Here is an 18,061-nt window from a genome sequence, read left to right on the forward strand (position 1 = left end):
TTTGGCTGTACATTGCCTTTTAAAAAATAATGATGCTTTGTTCCTAACCATTGAAATTCTTATTCAGTTTAATTTTTCTTAGAAAGTGGTTTGAGCATTGTTTTTGAAAAAGTTCCCTAGGTAATTCTTGAGGAATAACTCTTTCTCATTGAAGAAGTCTCTGGAATGTAGCCTGGAGGACAGAATCATATTCCAGGTTTTGATTTATCTCAGTTCGAAGTCATTAATTTGTGAACCAGAGGGTGGTTAGAGCACAAAGCCATGCTGTGAGGAAACAGAAGTTCTCACATTCAAAAACTGTGCATAAATGTGATCTTTGGGTGTTGTTTCTAGCCAATTAAATAAACCTGTAACAAATACATTGTAAGCTTAGAGGTTCTTAAGATAATTATATTGAAATAAAATGTGACTTTAATATTCTGTATTTTTATTCTTCTGACAATTAAATGAAATACTATAAGTAAATTACCTAGCGGAGTGCCTGACAAAAGGAGTAACTCACTGGAAGCAAGTGATTATCACCATAAGTACTATTATTATCCTTACCACTCCTTCCACTAACAGTACTTTAACTACTACTACGACTACTACTGACAGCTAGAGACCAGGTGTTTCCTAAATAAATCCAGTGAATCACTCAACAATTTTGAGGTGCTCTTTCTTATATGCTGCAGCACAAATGATTTGTGTAGAGTTTTTTTCTTCCATTTTTTTTAAAAGATTTAAAAACATTTTTTTTCAGTAATCTCTACACCCAACATGGGGCTGGAAGTTACAACCCCAGGGGCAAGAGTTGCATGCTCTACTGACTTGTAGGTACCCTACAAACAATTTATATTTTTAAATATATTTTTATTAGATTTTTGAGAGAGTGCAAGTGGGGTAGGGGCAGAGAAAGATAGGGACAGAGGATTCAAAGCAGGCTCTGTGCTGACAGGCTGACAGGCTGACAGCAGGGAACCCAATGCAGGGCTCAAATTTCTGAACCTGTGAGATCATGACCTGAGCTGAGGTCGGATACTCAATCGACTGAGCCAGCCAGGCACCCCTATTCAGATTTATTTATTTATTTATTTATTTATTTATTTACTTATACTTTTTAAATATAATTTATTGTCAAGTTGTCTAACATACAGTGTGTAAAGTATGATCTTGGTTTTGGGGTAGATTCCTGTGGTTCATCGCTTACATACAACACCCAGGGCTCATCCCAACAAGTGCCTTCCTCAATGCCCGTCACCCATTTTCCCCTCTCCCTTACCCCCCCATCCACCCTCAGTTTGTTCTCTGTATTTAAGAGTCTCTTATGGTTTGTCTTCCTCCCTTTCTGTTTGTAACTATTTTTTTCCCTTCCCTTCCCCCGTGGTCTTCTGTTAAGTTTCTCAAGATCCACATGTGAGTGAAAACATGATATTTTTAAGTATTACTTTGATACTTAAGAAAGAAGTTGTTACCTATTGTTAAGTGCCAATATTCTGCCCTCTTTTCTGGTTCTTTTTTTTCTTTTCTTAATGTTTAATTTTTTTGGAGAGAGAGAGAGAGCATGAGCAGGGGAGAGGGGCAGAGGCGGCAGAGGAGAGAGAGAGAGAGAGAGAGAGAGAGAGAGAGAGAGAGAGAGAGAGAGACTCAAGCAGGCTCCATGATCAACTCAGAGCCTGACGTGGGACTCCATCCCATGACCCTGGGATCATGACCTGAGCTGAAATCAAGAGTTGGATGCTCAACCAACTGAGCCACCCAGCATCCTTTTTATTGTTCTTGACAAAACTTAATATTAAGTCCCATTGCCACCCCCTACTTTCAACATCTTTATTGGCGAGATTTATAGTGTTGAAATTATTTGGCAAGAACTAGTTATTTTTCTTCACACAAATTCTTTGAAATCAATTAATATAACTCATGCTGGCCCTAAAATCCCCAAATTTCTTGCTTAAATGTGTGGTTCTTTTTGTGGATTTAATTTATGCCTTGTTGGGAAAAGTGGGTCTGTAGTATCCACAGTATGTCTGTCTGTGTTTAAGTTTGTATTTATCTGACTGTATTTGGTTGAAAGGTGAAATTGTAAGGTCCTCTTTCCAGTATGTAAGAATATGTAGCAACTGAGGGTGCTGGGGTAGCTCAGTATGTTAAGCATCAAACTTTTGATTTTGGTTCAGTTCATTGTTTGTAGGGTCAAGCCCTGCTTTGGGCTCTGCACTGACATCACGGACCTTGCTTGGGATTTTCTCTCTCCCTCTCTTTCTGCCACTCCCCTGCTTGCTCTCTATCCCTCAAAATAAATAAATAAACTTAAAAAAGGAATATGTAGCAAGTACTTGTTATTTGTTTACTATCTAGATCTTTCCTTGTCTACAAACAGGTCATCATTCTTATGTAATCTTTTTCTGTAGGCTTCAATATCTTTCTAACAACTTCTTAAAACATGATTGAGCTAATTTTAAAATGGCATCTTTGCTTCATCTCTGTACATATCTTTGTCTAGGGCTCCACCTGTTCACTCTTGGCAATTGCTTTCATCATAACCAGCCTGAGTTATATCTGGAAAAAGGCAGGAAAGAATTTCTGAGTCATAAAATTTCTCTTACACATATCAGCACTGAGTTAAGGAGAAAATAAATCATTTTCATTCATTTAGAAAGCAAACAAATGATTCTGTCTAAAGTTCTACTTGCACAACTTAATATACTCAATGGTTGTTGCACAGAGGAGAGGGAATACATATAATAAAATAAATGCAGGGTTTGGTCTGATAGAGATTTGAGTGTAAATCCAATCTCAAACATTTAGAAACTGTATGATATTTGTAGGCAACTATTTAACCTATATAAGCCCTTGTATTTTTGTCAATAATATGGTAATAAATTTTACTATGAAATATAATTTTGTAGATTAGAAATAGTGTATTAAAAGTACTGGACACAGGTATATCCACTATCATCACTGTTATTTAACATAATACTGGAGGTTCTAGCCTCAGAAATCAGGTAACCAAAAGAAATAAAGGCATCCAAATTAGCAAGGAAAAAGTAAAACTTTCACTATTTTCAGATGACATAATTCTCTATGTAGAAAAACCAAAAGACTCCACCAAAAAATTACTAGAACTGATACATGAATTCAGTCAAGTCTTAGAATATAAAATCAACAAAGAGAAATCTGTTGCATTTCTCTACACCAGTAATGAAGCAGCACAAAGAAATTTCCTTGAAGAAATCAAGGAATCAATCTCATTTACAATTGCTCCCCAAACCATAAGACATCAGGAATAAACCTAAGCAATGAGCTAAAAGATCTGTACTATGAAAACTATAAAACTGATGGTGGCAGTGCCTGGGTGATTCAGTTGGGTAAGCATCCAACTTTTGATCTTGGTTCAGGTCATGATCTCATGGTTTGTGGGAATAAGCCCCACATTGGGCTCTGTGATGATAACATGGAACCTCCTTGGGACTCTCTCTCTCTTTCTCTCTTTGCCCCTCCCCTGCTTGTGCTCTCTCTCTCTCTCTCTCTCTCTCAAATAAATAAACTTAAAAAAACCCACTGATGAGTGAAATTGAAGGTGACACAAAGAAATGGAAAAACAGTTTATGCTCAAGGATTGGAAGAACAAATATTGTTAAAATGTTGATATTAACCCAAAGCAATCCCCATCAAATACCACCGGCATTTTTCACAGAATTAGAACAAACAATCTTAAAATTTGTATGGAACCACAGAAGATGCTGAATAGCCAAAGAAATCTTGAAAAAGAAAAGCAAGGTGTGCCTAGGTGGCTCAGTTGGTTAAACATCCAAGTCTTGATTTCAGCTCAGGTCATGATCTCACAGTTCGTGAGTCTGATCCCCGTGTGAAGCTGTGCACTGACAGAGTGGAGCCTTCTTGGGATTCTCTTTATCCTTCTCTCTCTGCCCCTCCCCAACTCTCTATCTCTCTCTGTCTCTCTTTCTCTCTCTAAAATAAATAAATAAACATTAGGAAAAAATTAAAAACAAAAAGCTGGAGGCATCACAATTTCAAACTTCAAGTAATTTTACAAAGCGATAGTGACCAAGACAATATGGTACTGGCACAAAAACAGACATATAGATCATAGAACAGAACAGAAAACCCAGAAATGGACCCACAAGTTTATGGTCAACTTTGACACAGCAAGAAAGAACATTCAGTGAGACAAAGACAGTCTTTTAAACAAATGGTATTGAGAAAACTGGACAGCAAAATGAAAAAAGAATGTAAGTGGACTACTTTCTCACACCATACACAAAAATAAACTCAAATGGATGAAAGAGCTAAATGTGAGACAGGACACCATCAAAATCCTAGAGGAGAAGATAGGCAGCAACCTCTTTGACATTGGCCATAGCAACCTCTTATTAGATATGTCTCCTGAGGCAAGGGAAACAAAAGAAAAAAAAAAAACTAGTGGAATTTCATCAAGTTAAAAAGCTTCTGCACTGCAAAGGAAACAATCAACAAAACTAAAAGTAAAAATTTTGGATGGGAGAAGATATTTGCCAATGACATATCTGATAAAGGGTTAGTATCCAAAATATACACAAAACTTACACAACTCAACCTTAAAAAAAAATCCAATTAAAAATGTACAGAAGACATGAATAGACGTTTCTCCAAATTTCATGCAGATGGCCAACAGACATGAAAAGATGCTAAACATCACTCATCATCAGAAATACAAATCAGGGGTGCCTGGGTGGCTCAGTCGGTTGAGCGACTTCGGTTCAGGTGATGATCTCGCGGTTTTTAAGTTTGAGCCCTCCCATCGAGCTCTGTGCTAACAACTTGGAGCCTGGAGCCTGCTTTGGATTCTGTGTCTCCTTCTCTCTCTGCCCATCCCCCGCTTGTGCTCTGTCTCTGTCTCTCAAAAATAAATAAAATGTAAAAAAATTTAAAAAAATTAGAAATACAAATCAAAACTTCAATGAAATGTCACTTCATACCTGTCAGAATGGCTAGAATTAACAACACCGGAAAAAACTGGTGTTGATGAGGATACGGAGAAAGGGGAACCGTCTTATACTGTTGGTGGGTGCAAATGCAAACTGCTGCAGCCACTCTGGAAAACAGTATGGAGGTGCCTCAAAAGTTAAAAATAGAACCATTCCATGACCCAGCAATTGTATTATTAGATAATTATCCAAAGGATACAAAAATATTGATTTGAAGGGATATATGCATCCTGATGCTTATAGCAGCATTATCAACAATAGCCAAATTATGGAATGAGCCAAAATGTCCATTGACTGATGAATGGATAAAGAAGATGTGGTATACATATCTACAATGGAATATTACTCAGCCATCAAAAAGAATGAAATCTTGCTAGTTACAAAGAAATGGGTGGACCTAGAGAGTATTATACTAAACAAAGAAGTCAGTCAGAGAAGACAAATACTGCATGATTTCACTCACATGTGGAATTTTCATCTTATTCTAAGTATTTTAATTACTTACACTAGAACAATGAGTAATTAATAAGTAAAAAGAAATTAATTACTTACACTAAAATGTGAGCTATCCAAGGTCAGAGAGTTTATTTTATTTACTGTTATTTCTGGTATACAATTGAAACTAATATGTTTACTGAATGAATAAACAGAATTCCATTTTTAACTTACAATTTACTAAAAATACAAAGTCTTTTCCATTATGTAGCTATGCTCAGATATTTTATTTTATTTTTTCTTACATTTATTTATTTTATTTTTGAGAGACAGAGAGAGAGTACAAATGGTAGAGGGGCACAGAGAGGGGGACACAGAATCCAAAGCAGGCTCCAGGCTCTGAGCTGTCAGCACAGAGCCCGATGGGGGCTTGAACTCACAAACTGTGAGATCATGTCCTGAGCCAAAGTCGGACGCTCAACTGATGGAGCCACCCAGGAGCCCCCAATGTTCAGATATTTTATAAGGAGGATTAGCCTAGGTGTATCTATTAAATGTATATTTATTTCATTCACACAAATATTTAAAAACTCACTTTACAAAATCCTCACAAACATTGTGCTATTGCCAAAAGTTGTTGATCCATAGGCAACCAAATAAGCTGTTCTTTAGAAATATGTTAAAAATCACTCAGTTATGTAATAAGCCACTTATCAAAAGTAAATTTATTGGAGGTTTTAAAAAAAATTTTAATGTTTATTTATTTTTCAGAGAGACAGAGAGACAGAGAGAGAGAGGGCATGAGTGGGGGAAGAATAGAGAAAGAGGGGGAGACACAGAATCCAGAGCAGGCTCCAGGCTCTGAACTGTCAGCAGAGAGTGAGACTTGGGGCTTGAACCCATAAGCTATGAGATCATGACCTGAGCTGAAGTCGGACACTTAACCCACTGAGCCACCCAGGTGCTCCAATTAATTAGAGTTTTATGGATAGGTAATTATTGATAATTTTTTTTCTGACATAAGGCATCTGTTCTTTTTTATTTTTTTATCTATTTTTTTAAGTCTGAGCTTAACCGACTGAGCCACCCAGACGCCTCTTATCCATTTCTATAATAGCTGTAATATAGTAATAACTATTTTCGGAATTCCCGCCAAGTTTTGTGTACTGAAATATTCCCTGCCAATTAGTTGAATTTTCCATTAATAAATAGCAGTGATGTAAAAAATACTGTCTTAATGACATTACAAATATTGTTTTCCATAAGTACTAAGATTAGTGGCCACAGGGGCGCCTGGGTGGCGCAGTCGGTTAAGCGTCCGACTTCAGCCAGGTCACGATCTCACAGTCCGTGAGTTCGAGCCCCGCGTCAGGCTCTGGGCTGATGGCTCAGAGCCTGGAGCCTGTTTCCGATTCTGTGTCTCCCTCTCTCTCTGCCCCTCCCCCGTTCATGCTCTGTCTCTCTCTGTCCCAAAAATAAATAAACGTTGAAAAAAAAAAATTAAAAAAAAAAAAGATTAGTGGCCACAAAGTGAATAAAGCCCTGAAAATATTGTTTAAATAATATGCAAAAACATAGTTTTAAAAACATATGGTTTTGATTGCATAGGAGAAAGATTTGATGTAATTTTTTAAAATTTCTTTCATTATTGCAACTAAATGAAATTTTATATGGATTACTTTCACATTCATTAGTGCTTTGGGCACAAATCCACTGGATTGCTCTTTCCTGCTAATCAGAGATGACTTCAGTATCTTAGATTTATGGGCTACCAAAAAGTTCAGGAAAAATTTAAATAACCTGAGAAGTTTTTCTAGCTTAAATTGAGATGATCTTATACTTTATTTTGTCCTTTTAGGCAAATTGGGAAAATAACATTCATAGATATTTTAAGCATATTTTCTAGTTTTGCAGGGAAATAATTGCATATAGATATACATCATGATGTTCTAATTGACATATATTGTGTAATTATTACCACAGTATGTTTAGTTAATATCCATAATGCCATATAACTATAAACAAAAGAAAAAACCCTTGTCTTTGTGATGAGAATTCTTAGGATTTACTCTTAACAACTTTCCTTTATATCATATAGCAGTGTTAACATCATGTTGTATATTAGATCCCTAGTACTTATTTATCTTATGACTAGAAGTTTGTACCTTTTGATACCTCCTCCTCTAACCCTCACCTCTGATTACTACAAATCTGATCTCTTTTTCTGTAAGTTTTTTTTGATTCTGCATATAAGTGAGATCATACAATATTTGTCTTTCTCTGTATGACTTATTTCACTTAACATAATGCCTGCAAGTTTCATCCATGTTGTCACAAATGGTAAGATTTCCTTATTTTTAATAGCTGCACAATTCTCTGTTGGATGTATAAAATGTGTGAATGTGTGTATGGGTGTGTATCACAACTTCTTTATCCATTCATCCATGTCTTGGCTACTATAAATAATGTTTCTATGAACATGGGGTGCAGATATCTTTTTTAGTTAGTGTTTTCAGTTTCTTTGGATATATTTTTAGAAATGGAATTTCTGGATCATATGTTAGTTCTATTTTTACTTTAAATATTGTTAAATGTCTATTTATTTATTTTAAGAGAGAGTGTGTGATTGGGGGAAGGGCAGAAAGAGAGGGAAAGAGAGAATCCCAAGCACCCTTCACACAGACAGTTCAGCGTGAAGCCTGACACGGGGCTTGAGCTCACAAACCGTGAGATCATGACCTGAGCCAAAATCAAGTCAAATGCTTAACTGACTGATCCACTCAGGTGCCCCTGTATTTTTACCTTTTTGAGAAACCTCTATATTGTTTTCCATAATGGCTGTACCAATTTACAATCCCACCAACAATGTACAAGAGATCTTTTTTGTCCTCATCCCACCAGCATTTGTTACCTCTTTTCTTCTTGATGATGGCTACTCTTAGTAGGTGTGAGGTGATATCGCATTGTGGTTTTAATTTTTACTTCCTTAATGACTAGTGATGTTATACATCTTTCATAGATGTTAGCCATTTGTATATTTTTTGAAAAATTTCTGTTCAGATCTTTTGCCCATTTTTAAAATTGAATTATTTGGGGGTTTTTGCCATTGAGTTGTGGAAGTGTGTTGTATATTTCAGATATTAACCTCTTCTCAAATATATGGTTGGCAAATATTATTTACCATTCTGCAGATTCTCTTCTCACTTTGTTGATGGTTAAGTCTTGTGCAGAAGGTTTTTATTCTGATGTACTCACATTTATTTTTAATTTAGTTTTTTGCTTTAGGCATAAATTCTTAAAAAACTCATTACCAAGACCCAAATCAAGGAGGCTGTTTATATATTTCTCTAGGAGTTTCATGGCTTCAGGTCCTACATTTAAGTATTTAATCCATTTTGAGTTATTTTTTCTGAGTGGTGTAAGATAGGCCTCAAGTTTTATTCTCTTATATATGAATATCCAGTTTCCCCAGAACCATTTATTAAAGAGACTGTCTTTTCTCCACTGAGTATTTTTGACTCCCTTGTCAAATATACTTGATCATACATGCCTGAGTTTATTTCTGAGTTCTCAATTCTGTTCCAGTGGTCTATTTGTCTGTTTTTATACCAGTACCCATATTGTTTTAATTATTACAGCTTTATAGTATAGCTTTAAAAAAGAAAGTCTGGGAGCGCCTGGGTGGCACAGTCGGTTAAGCGTCCGACTTCAGCCAGGTCACGATCTCGCGGTCCATGAGTTCGAGCCCCACGTCAGGCTCTGGGCTGATGGCTCAGAGCCTGGAGCCTGTTTCCGATTCTGTGTCTCCCTCTCTCTCTGCCCCTCCCCCGTTCATGCTCTGTCTCTCTCTGTCCCAAAAATAAATAAACGTTGAAAAAAAAAATTAAAAAAGAAAGTCTGATGCTTCTTGCTTTGTTCTTCTTAGGATTTCTTTGGCTCTTTGGTTTCTTTCTTTTTTTTTTCTTTTTTTTTTTTTTGCAAGTTCATGTAAATTTTAGGAGTATTTTTTTCCTTTTTTTGGTAATGAATACTATTTCAATCTTGAAGAGGATTGCATTGAATCTGTAGGTGGCTTTGGTAGTATTTACATTTAAACAATATTAATTATTCCAATGTATGAATAACACAGGATATTTTTTCATTTATTTGTGTCTTCTTTAATTCTTTCATTAAAATCTTGTAGTTTTCATAGTAAAGATCTTTCACCTCATTGGTAAAATTTTTTTTTAATTTTTTTTTTCAACGTTTATTTATTTTTGGGACAGAGAGAGACAGAGCATGAACGGGGAAGGGGCAGAGAGAGAGGGAGACACAGAATCGGAAACAGGCTCCAGGCTCTGAGCCATAAGCCCAGAGCCTGACACGGGGCTCGAACTCACGGACCGCGAGATCGTGACCTGGCTGAAGTCGGATGCCCAGCCGACTGCGCCACCCAGGCGCCCCTAAAATTTATTCTTAAATATTTCATTGTTTTTGATGCTATTGTAATGGGATCAATTTCTTTATTTCCTTTTCAAAAAATTTGTTGTTAGTGTATAGAAGCACTACTGATTATTTGTATGTTAATTTTTTATCCTGCAACTTTCTGAATGTTGATTAATTCTAACTGTTTTTTGGTTGATTTTTTTTTTTTGGATATTCTGTATATAAAATCATGTCAGTATGTTAACTAACTGGAATTAAAAATAAACACTTAACATAAAAAATCCTAAAAATAGTGAAATAAAATCATGTCATCTGCAAATAGTGATTTTATTTCTTTCTGTTCAATTCTGATGACTTTTATTTATTTTTCTTGCCTGATTGTTCTAGCTAGAACTTCTAGTACTATGTTGAATCCAAGTGGTGAGAGTGGGCACTTTTGTTTCTGACCTTAGAGGAAAAGATTTTGACCTTTCATCATTGAGTATGATGTTAGCTGTGGGCTTCTTATAATGACCTTTATTATGTTGAGACATGTTCCTTCTATGCCTAATTTGTTAGATATTTTTTTAATCATGAATAGAGGTTACATTATGCCACATACTTTTTTTTCTGCATCTATTTAGAGAATTATACAGTTCTTTTCTTTCATTCAATTAATGTGAAGTATCACATTGTTTGTGTATGTTGAAACATCTTTGCATCCACATAAGTTCCACTTAATCATGATGAATGGTCTTTTTATTGTGCTACTGAAATCAGTTTCCTAGTATTTTATTGAGCATATTTGCATCTATATTTATCAGGGATATTGACCTATAGTTCTCTTTTCTGGTAATGTCCTTATCTGGCTTTGGTATCAGGATACTGCAGGCTTCATAAAATGAGTTTGGAAGTGTTCTTTTCTCTCTCTGTCTCTGTCTCTCTTTCTCTCTTTTTAATAGTTTGAGAAATATTGGTTTTACTTCTTTAAATGTTTGGTCAATTTCATCAGTACAGCCATCCGGCCCTGGATTTTTCTTCACTGGGATATTTTTGACAACTGTTCCATCTCCTTATCAGTATATGTGCTATCTATCTATAAGGAAAGAGAAATAGAACATATGCTATTTTAGATATGAGAAAGGTGAAAACACTACAGGTGCAGACATTTAAAACCATAAAAGGCTATTATGAATCACTACGTGCCAATAAATTTGAGTATTTAGGTAAAATGGACAATTGCCTGGAAAAGCAAAACCTTAGAAAATCTTTGCAAAATGGAGTGCCTGGCTGGCTTAGTCAGTAGAGCATGCAACTCTTGATTTCAGAGTCATGAATTCAAGCCTTTGTTGGGCATACAGCCAAAAAAAAAAAGAAAGAAAAAAAAAGAGAAAATCTTCACAAAAGAAACAGAAAATGTAAATAATTTTGTGTCTGTTAAAGAAACTGAATACATAATTGAAAATCTTCCCATAAAGGCCCATTTTGTTTGGTAATCTGTGAATTCTACCAATTATTTAAGAAGACATATGTCAATCTTAACAAGATTACTCTTAACACTTCTAAAGAGTAGAAGAAAAACAGTCTTAAACTTTTTAAATTAGCCTTTAAAACATCTCAAAACATTACAAGAAGAAAATGACTAGCCAATTTCATAAATAAACAATATGCAAAATTGTAATAATATATTAGTATACTGAATCCAGAAATATATACAAATGGCTATTTATCACAACCAAGTTGGGTTTATTCCAGAAATGTAAGGTTAGTGTAACATTAAAGAATGTATCAATATATTTCTCTACATTTTCAGAATAAATGAAAAACATCCTATAATCATTTTTTCAGAAACCCTTATTTTTTTTCAATTTTTTGTTCATTGGACTCAGTCCCAGTACCATTTCTATAACAATTCCTGAGGTTTCAGAGCTTCATGTAAGCACTATAATAAAAATATGTCAACTCTTGAAGGCATTCTTCTTCAGAAAAACCTGCTAACAGCAGGGCCCTTTGAATCACATCCTGTAGATCAATCTGACATTACTTTTTTAGCGGTCCTTCCTGAGATCTCTCTGAAGCCTCAAAAAAAAAAAAAAGGAAACAATAATTATTTTATGGCTATCATAATTACTGAAATGGAATCACATGACATTTCTGCATACACCTTTGCAAAAGTGTGCTTCTTTGCTTGTTAAAACGTTGTTAGAGAAGGAGTGAAAATTCTATATGTCAGAATCGAGTGCAATTCACAGATGGCATCTTCCCACTTTTAATTCTTGTCTGAGCAGTTAATGGAGGTGAAGAGAGGCAACTCAGTCCCAAAAGTTGGTTTATGAATGACCACTCACTCCCAGACTACTTTTATTTGCTATTACAACTACAACTTAAAAGTTATGATAATGCCATAGGCACATCAAAAACTGCTTCCTAGTTACAATTTAGCTATGTGTTCTTTTCTCTGATATAAATTGCTTGATATTCTAAATTATTAAATGCAACATCATTATCTGGGCAACCTAAGGATGGTGTTTAAAAAAACATGAATATTAATGCTAACATCTATTACAACAATGATGTTCCTGTACTTTTATACCCATAAAACTGAGGAAAAATCCATACAATTCTGTGATGTGTCTTCTGTTAATGAAAAACAAAAGTGGAAACTATATCTATGACTTAAAATGAGGTCATTATCCATTTTCTACCTTTTTTTGAGATAAACTTTGGCTAAAATCTTGGCAATGTCACTTGCTTAATTTTCCTGAGGCCTCAATTTCTCAATTTCTCAATTGTTGCAAGAATACCTATCTTGTAGAAATTATGTGAGAATTGCACAAAATAACATGAAATTTGTCTGGTGGTGTCTAGCATTTAATATGCTCAATCAACTTTGAGTTTCCTTGGCTTCTTATACCAATTTCATTTCTGTTTCCCACTCACAGACCCAGAAAAAAGAGCTCCTTAATCAGTCTCTTTTAATTGATGTATCAAATTAGGGATGTATCCTTAATTGATGTGAGCAAATTTATAGGTTGGGACAAGCCAATTATCTTTTCTCAATAAATGAACTCTGTCATAAGTACTGGGTCAACTGGTAGTTTCCTGAATTATAAGATTATGTCAAGTTGATTTGGGGGCCTCTCATATTAATGTTATATAAAATGAGGCAGTGAAGAAAGTGGACAGATACTTTAAGGGGAAGCAAATGCAACAGTATGAGAAAGATTGCATAGTTTCCAATGTACAAAGCTAGCATCCTTGTTTCCTAATATTTCTTATCCCATATTTAGTGTTTCATTATGCCATGTTGTCACTCTACTCTTTTTATTTTGTATGCCCTTTTCAAGTATATACTTTTTTAGTTTAGCTAACTTAAATGTGTTCTAATATTACAGTCAAATGAATTTGAGTTATTAACTACTCCAGTGTTTTTTTTAAATTCTGTTACTTAGAGCAACTTTTATTTTTCAAGATACTAAGTTAACACCATGATTTTAATTGGTAATTGATTTTTAAGCCAACTATAAAATTGGCTAATAAGTTTGCTGATATTACATAGTGTGTTTTGACACTGACCTTTTTACCTTAAAAATATTGGTAGATTCATCATATATTCCAATATTGAAGAAGACAGAGATTATAAAGACTACATAAAACTAAGGAGGAAAAATGATCAAAAAGTTTGTCCAATAGTTAATTGAATGGATTGCACATGAAATATCATGGTCCCAAATTTTAGTACATATTAATATTAATGAATATATTATTTAGGATGATTTTGGCACGAGTTGAAAAAGACACCTAATTAAAAGGATAAAGTTATTTATTATGTAAGAAGAGGCAAACTATCCAATGATGTCAGCAAAGATTCTCTGTCTGTTCACTGTGCTATCCTCAATGTGTTGGCTGTTGTCCATAGTCTTGTCTTTTCATGTATCCAGAATGCTGCTGCAGGCTCTGTGATCCAATACAGCTTTGTCCAGAACATAACAGGCAGTTGCCCACTGCAGACTGTTTTTAAATCCTGGAATTTAGATTTCCCCAAAAGTCTCCCAGCACACTACCTCTTAAATCCCATTGGTTAAATTTCTGGTATTCTCACTCTATTGTCCAAGAACAACTATAAATAATTCCTCTTTATTCTCAAATGTTTTCCCATTTGGATGATAAATTATCATTATGTTTGTCCACATGCCTATGCCTTAGGAGAATGAGATTCTAGGAGCATGAAAAAGCAAATAATCTTGTGTTTTTAGCTTCTCATAAAGTGATTTTGGCAAGGGATAATGTAATGGCTTTGGGGTAGTCAACCAATAATCTTACAGACATGAAATTACATGTGGTTGTAAAAACAAAGAGACACTGATATTACATGTCTGTAATAACATGTCTGCCACATTTTAAGTATAGAACACTTTCTAATTTCTGATTATGAAGTTAGACATTGTACAAATTAGATTAATTTTTGCTAAAATTCTCTGTGATGATCAGAGTGCCTGTGAATGTGAATTTAGGAAAAAGTACAAATGAGTAGTCAATTTTACTATTAGGGGAAATCCAATCTGGTCTTCTATATAAAAATATTGATAAATATTAACAACTTTTCCACTCTTTGTTTATTTTTTTTACTACTTTTGAGTACATTCTAAATATTTTCTTTGGTTTTCCTTTAGAATTAGACCCAGTGACCAAGCAACTTATGCTCCATACAGCTAAACCAACTTTTGGTCATCTGAAAGATGTAAGTAAAATGATCAACTTATAATAAATATCATTATCCATAGTAATTAAATTCAAGCATCTATTATATTTTAATGTTCGGTAGACTTGCTACTAAAATGACTGGAATATTATCCACTCTCTAGAAAATAATACAGTAAGATATTTACACATATTTATGTATTTTAATGTTAGTTATGGTAATGCTTTTGGTAATATAGAGATTTATAAAAGACTACACAAACTTTCATATATCAACAAAAATGTACCATATAATTAGCCTTGCATAAGAGTTTCACCTATGTTTTCTTCTAGGAGTTTTACAATTTCAGATCTTATATTTAAGTCTCTAATTAATTTTGAGTTGATTTTTGTGTATGATGTAAGGGAAGGGTCCAGTTTCATTCTTTTGCATGCCTGCTATATATGACAACATGGATGAACCTCGAGGATATTCTACTAAATGAAATAAATCAGTCACAGAAGTACAAATATTCCATGATTCCACTTATAGGACCTATGTAAATTAGACTCATGGAAGCAAAAAATAGAATTGTTGTCAGGGGTTGGAAGCCAGAGAAATGGATAGTTGCCAATCAATGTATAAATAAAATCAATAATCAATAAAATCAATAATATAATTAATAAAATTTCAGCTATGCAAGATTAATATGTTCTAGAGATATATTATACAACATTGTCACTATAGATAGCAATACTGTATTATTAATTAAAAATCTGTTAAAAGGATAATCTCATGTTAAGCGTTTTTAGCACAATAAAATAATTTTTAAAATTTCACATTTTTAAGAGCATACATTTAAACAGGTTTAGCATGTCCCTTTTATGTGACTAAAGTATTGTAGTTGAAATAAATACACGTTATGCCAACTCTACAAAACTTATGTTTACAATATGCTATAGAATGAGTAGAGGAACATTATAAATTAGATCATGTGAGAATAGTTCAATTAGAATATTTGATAACTAATACAAGAAATGTGAAGAAACCCTTGAAAAACTTTATCATATAATGAAGAATCTATAACATTCCAGAGAGGTCTGGAGAAGACCAGATGTCCTGATGATATTGTTCCACATGAAAAGGAGGCAGAATCCAAGTCCACATGTCTGGAAAGGATGTTTGTAAAAGGTGGCAGGTTATGATGTATGATATGAGAAAAATGTAGAGATGTCAAAAGAAAAGGAAACAGATTAACAGTTTAACCAAATAAGGTCTTGGAAGACCAGACATCCATAGATGGAATTTTTAAAAACTAACCTGATTACAGTGTGGTTCTCAGTGCTAGCTTTGCTCTCTGTCTCCCCACAAAACTCATTAGTGAAATCTACATGATTCACTCTGATATTTTCAGTGTTTCTTATGGTTGAATTTGGACACATGTTGAGTCTTTCTTTGAGACTAATATGTGGTGAGCATAGAAGTCCCCCCAAAAGGACAAAATCTGGGTTATGTTTTGAGAACTTAACTGGGATTTGTGATTAAGGTGCAGTTCTCATATGTATTTTTTATTAAATCACCATGATGAAAGTGAAACAAGAGTGTTTCCTCACTATAGTTGCCAAATGACACAAACCATGATGATAGTTGGCGTATGACTTCATAGGAGAGAAACATTATGAGTATTTGCAAAGTTTAATACTGAAGATTACAATAAAGTGCTAAATTCATGTACCATTTCATGTATTGAGTGAGAGAATCAATAAATGATATTCTAAAGTCTTGGGCTAGTAATGAATATATAATTGAACTACAGAAGTTAACCAATTTCTTAATATCAAAATCTTTCCAAGATTCTAATAAGATATCCATGGAAGATGTTGTCTGTAGATGTAGAGTTTCTTGGAGAAAGTACTCTATTGGGTGATTTGGTCATCAACCAAGTATTAGAATGATTTTTTTGAGGTCAAAAGCTACCAGAAAAGAGAGAAATGTCGGGGGAATGCAATGCCAGTGACATCAGAAAAATATTTTGATTTGTGGTTAGAATATACCACTGAAATTCTCAGGAGTAAGAGGTATAAAGTAGAGAAATGAGAAAGATTACAAAATCATTTTCAAGACCAGTGCTAAGAATTACATAAGGTGGACATGTCTTTGTTTGGGGGGCAATATGTTACAAAGTGGAAAATAGCCAGGATTAAGATGACAAGATTCTGATCATAAGTCAAAAAGGCAGGTAATAAAAGACTTCTACATATATGTTAGAACTCCAGAGACTTTGTAATAAGATTTGTGATAAGATGATGTGGAGAAAATGTTAGATTACCCAGAGGTAGTCACTTCAAGAGCAATTTATAAATAAGCCTTCGTGGAAAGACCTTGAATTCATTTAAAATGAAAAATTTACCCCTCCTATCTGTCTCTTAGTGAAGCTGATTCAGGAGGAAGAAGATTAGAGGTAATAATGCCCACCCTTAGTAGATAAAATGGAATCACTGACTTGAAACTTCTGTTATCAGTTCAAAGTGGGCCATTTGCAGATTACTCACATGTGGCTTAGCTGCCTGAGGTCATATGTACTAAAGAGAACAGGAAGAAATTGACCTTCAGAACTTGCCCTGGGCACTGAAATTGCCCACTAATTTAATTCTGGCCTGATGGTTGTCCTACACTGAGCTGATATGACCAACAGGGACATGAAGAAGCAGATTTGGAAATAAAAACAATGGACTTCCCAAGACTAGGAAGTAGAAACATGAAGCCACACTCATTTTAGTTTTTTTAAGGGTAGAAACTATATTCTTGTCATAGAGAAATTAAGCTCATGAAATGAGAGCAGTTTGAAAGTAAGGCAGAGATACCAGAATTAGCAGCTAAAGTGGAGGTAGTACCCACCTAAAGATGTTTCTGTCAGGTGGGCTCTGACTCAGGATGAAATGTGATGAGGACTCAACTTCTGAGTTCACCTCTGTACCCCTTCCCCCTTTCATAGCACTAACTGCATGTTCCGTGACCTTGAGATATACCTACTAACCTCTACTGGTCAAACTATAACTTTGCCTGACTCTACTGATAGGGACAACTCCAGAATTAAAAAGTGACTTTCTTCAAAGCTAACTCATCAGACTGGATCAGAAACACTACCCAGAAGAGAATATTGAGAAGGTCCTTTTATTCCTTAGTTGGGAGAGGAGTTTAAGGCAGTAGTCAGTGGAGCCCTGAGTATCACAAGTACATTCTGGTGTTGTCTTCTCCTTGAGATTTTTTGAGGTGGATGCAGATATTTTTTGTAGGAGAGGTATAAATGAGAAAGAGTATTTTATTCACAGGGTAATTGGAGATAAGAAGTGCTAGAAAGGACTGGCTAACTTGCTGGAACTGCCACCTGTGTGAGCAAAGATGTAATCTATGCATTCTGGGGATCTGAACATAATGGGGAATGTGATAAATCTGAGAAATAGGTATTTAAGAGGCAGCAGAAAGAGCAAATGGAACAAGGAGAAAATCCTAGGTTGGAAGTGTGGTCAGAGAGAGACTTAGAAGAAAATACACGTTTCTAATTAAAATTTTA

At 34.6% G+C, this 18,061-nt stretch overlaps 1 protein-coding gene across 1 annotated transcript in view; it reads left to right on the forward strand.

Moving 5' to 3' along the window:
- CNBD1 (cyclic nucleotide binding domain containing 1) overlaps positions 1 to 18,061 on the forward strand; it is a 511,584-nt gene that overhangs the window by 454,869 nt on the left and 38,654 nt on the right. The window contains exon 11 of the mRNA XM_047842484.1: positions 14,480 to 14,547. Within this exon, the coding sequence (XP_047698440.1) occupies positions 14,480 to 14,547 (68 nt within the window). The remainder of the gene's footprint in view (positions 1 to 14,479; positions 14,548 to 18,061) is intronic.

This window comes from Prionailurus viverrinus, chromosome F2 (genome assembly GCF_022837055.1).
Source record: "Prionailurus viverrinus isolate Anna chromosome F2, UM_Priviv_1.0, whole genome shotgun sequence".
In the NCBI taxonomy this organism is placed as follows: Eukaryota; Metazoa; Chordata; class Mammalia; order Carnivora; family Felidae; genus Prionailurus; species Prionailurus viverrinus.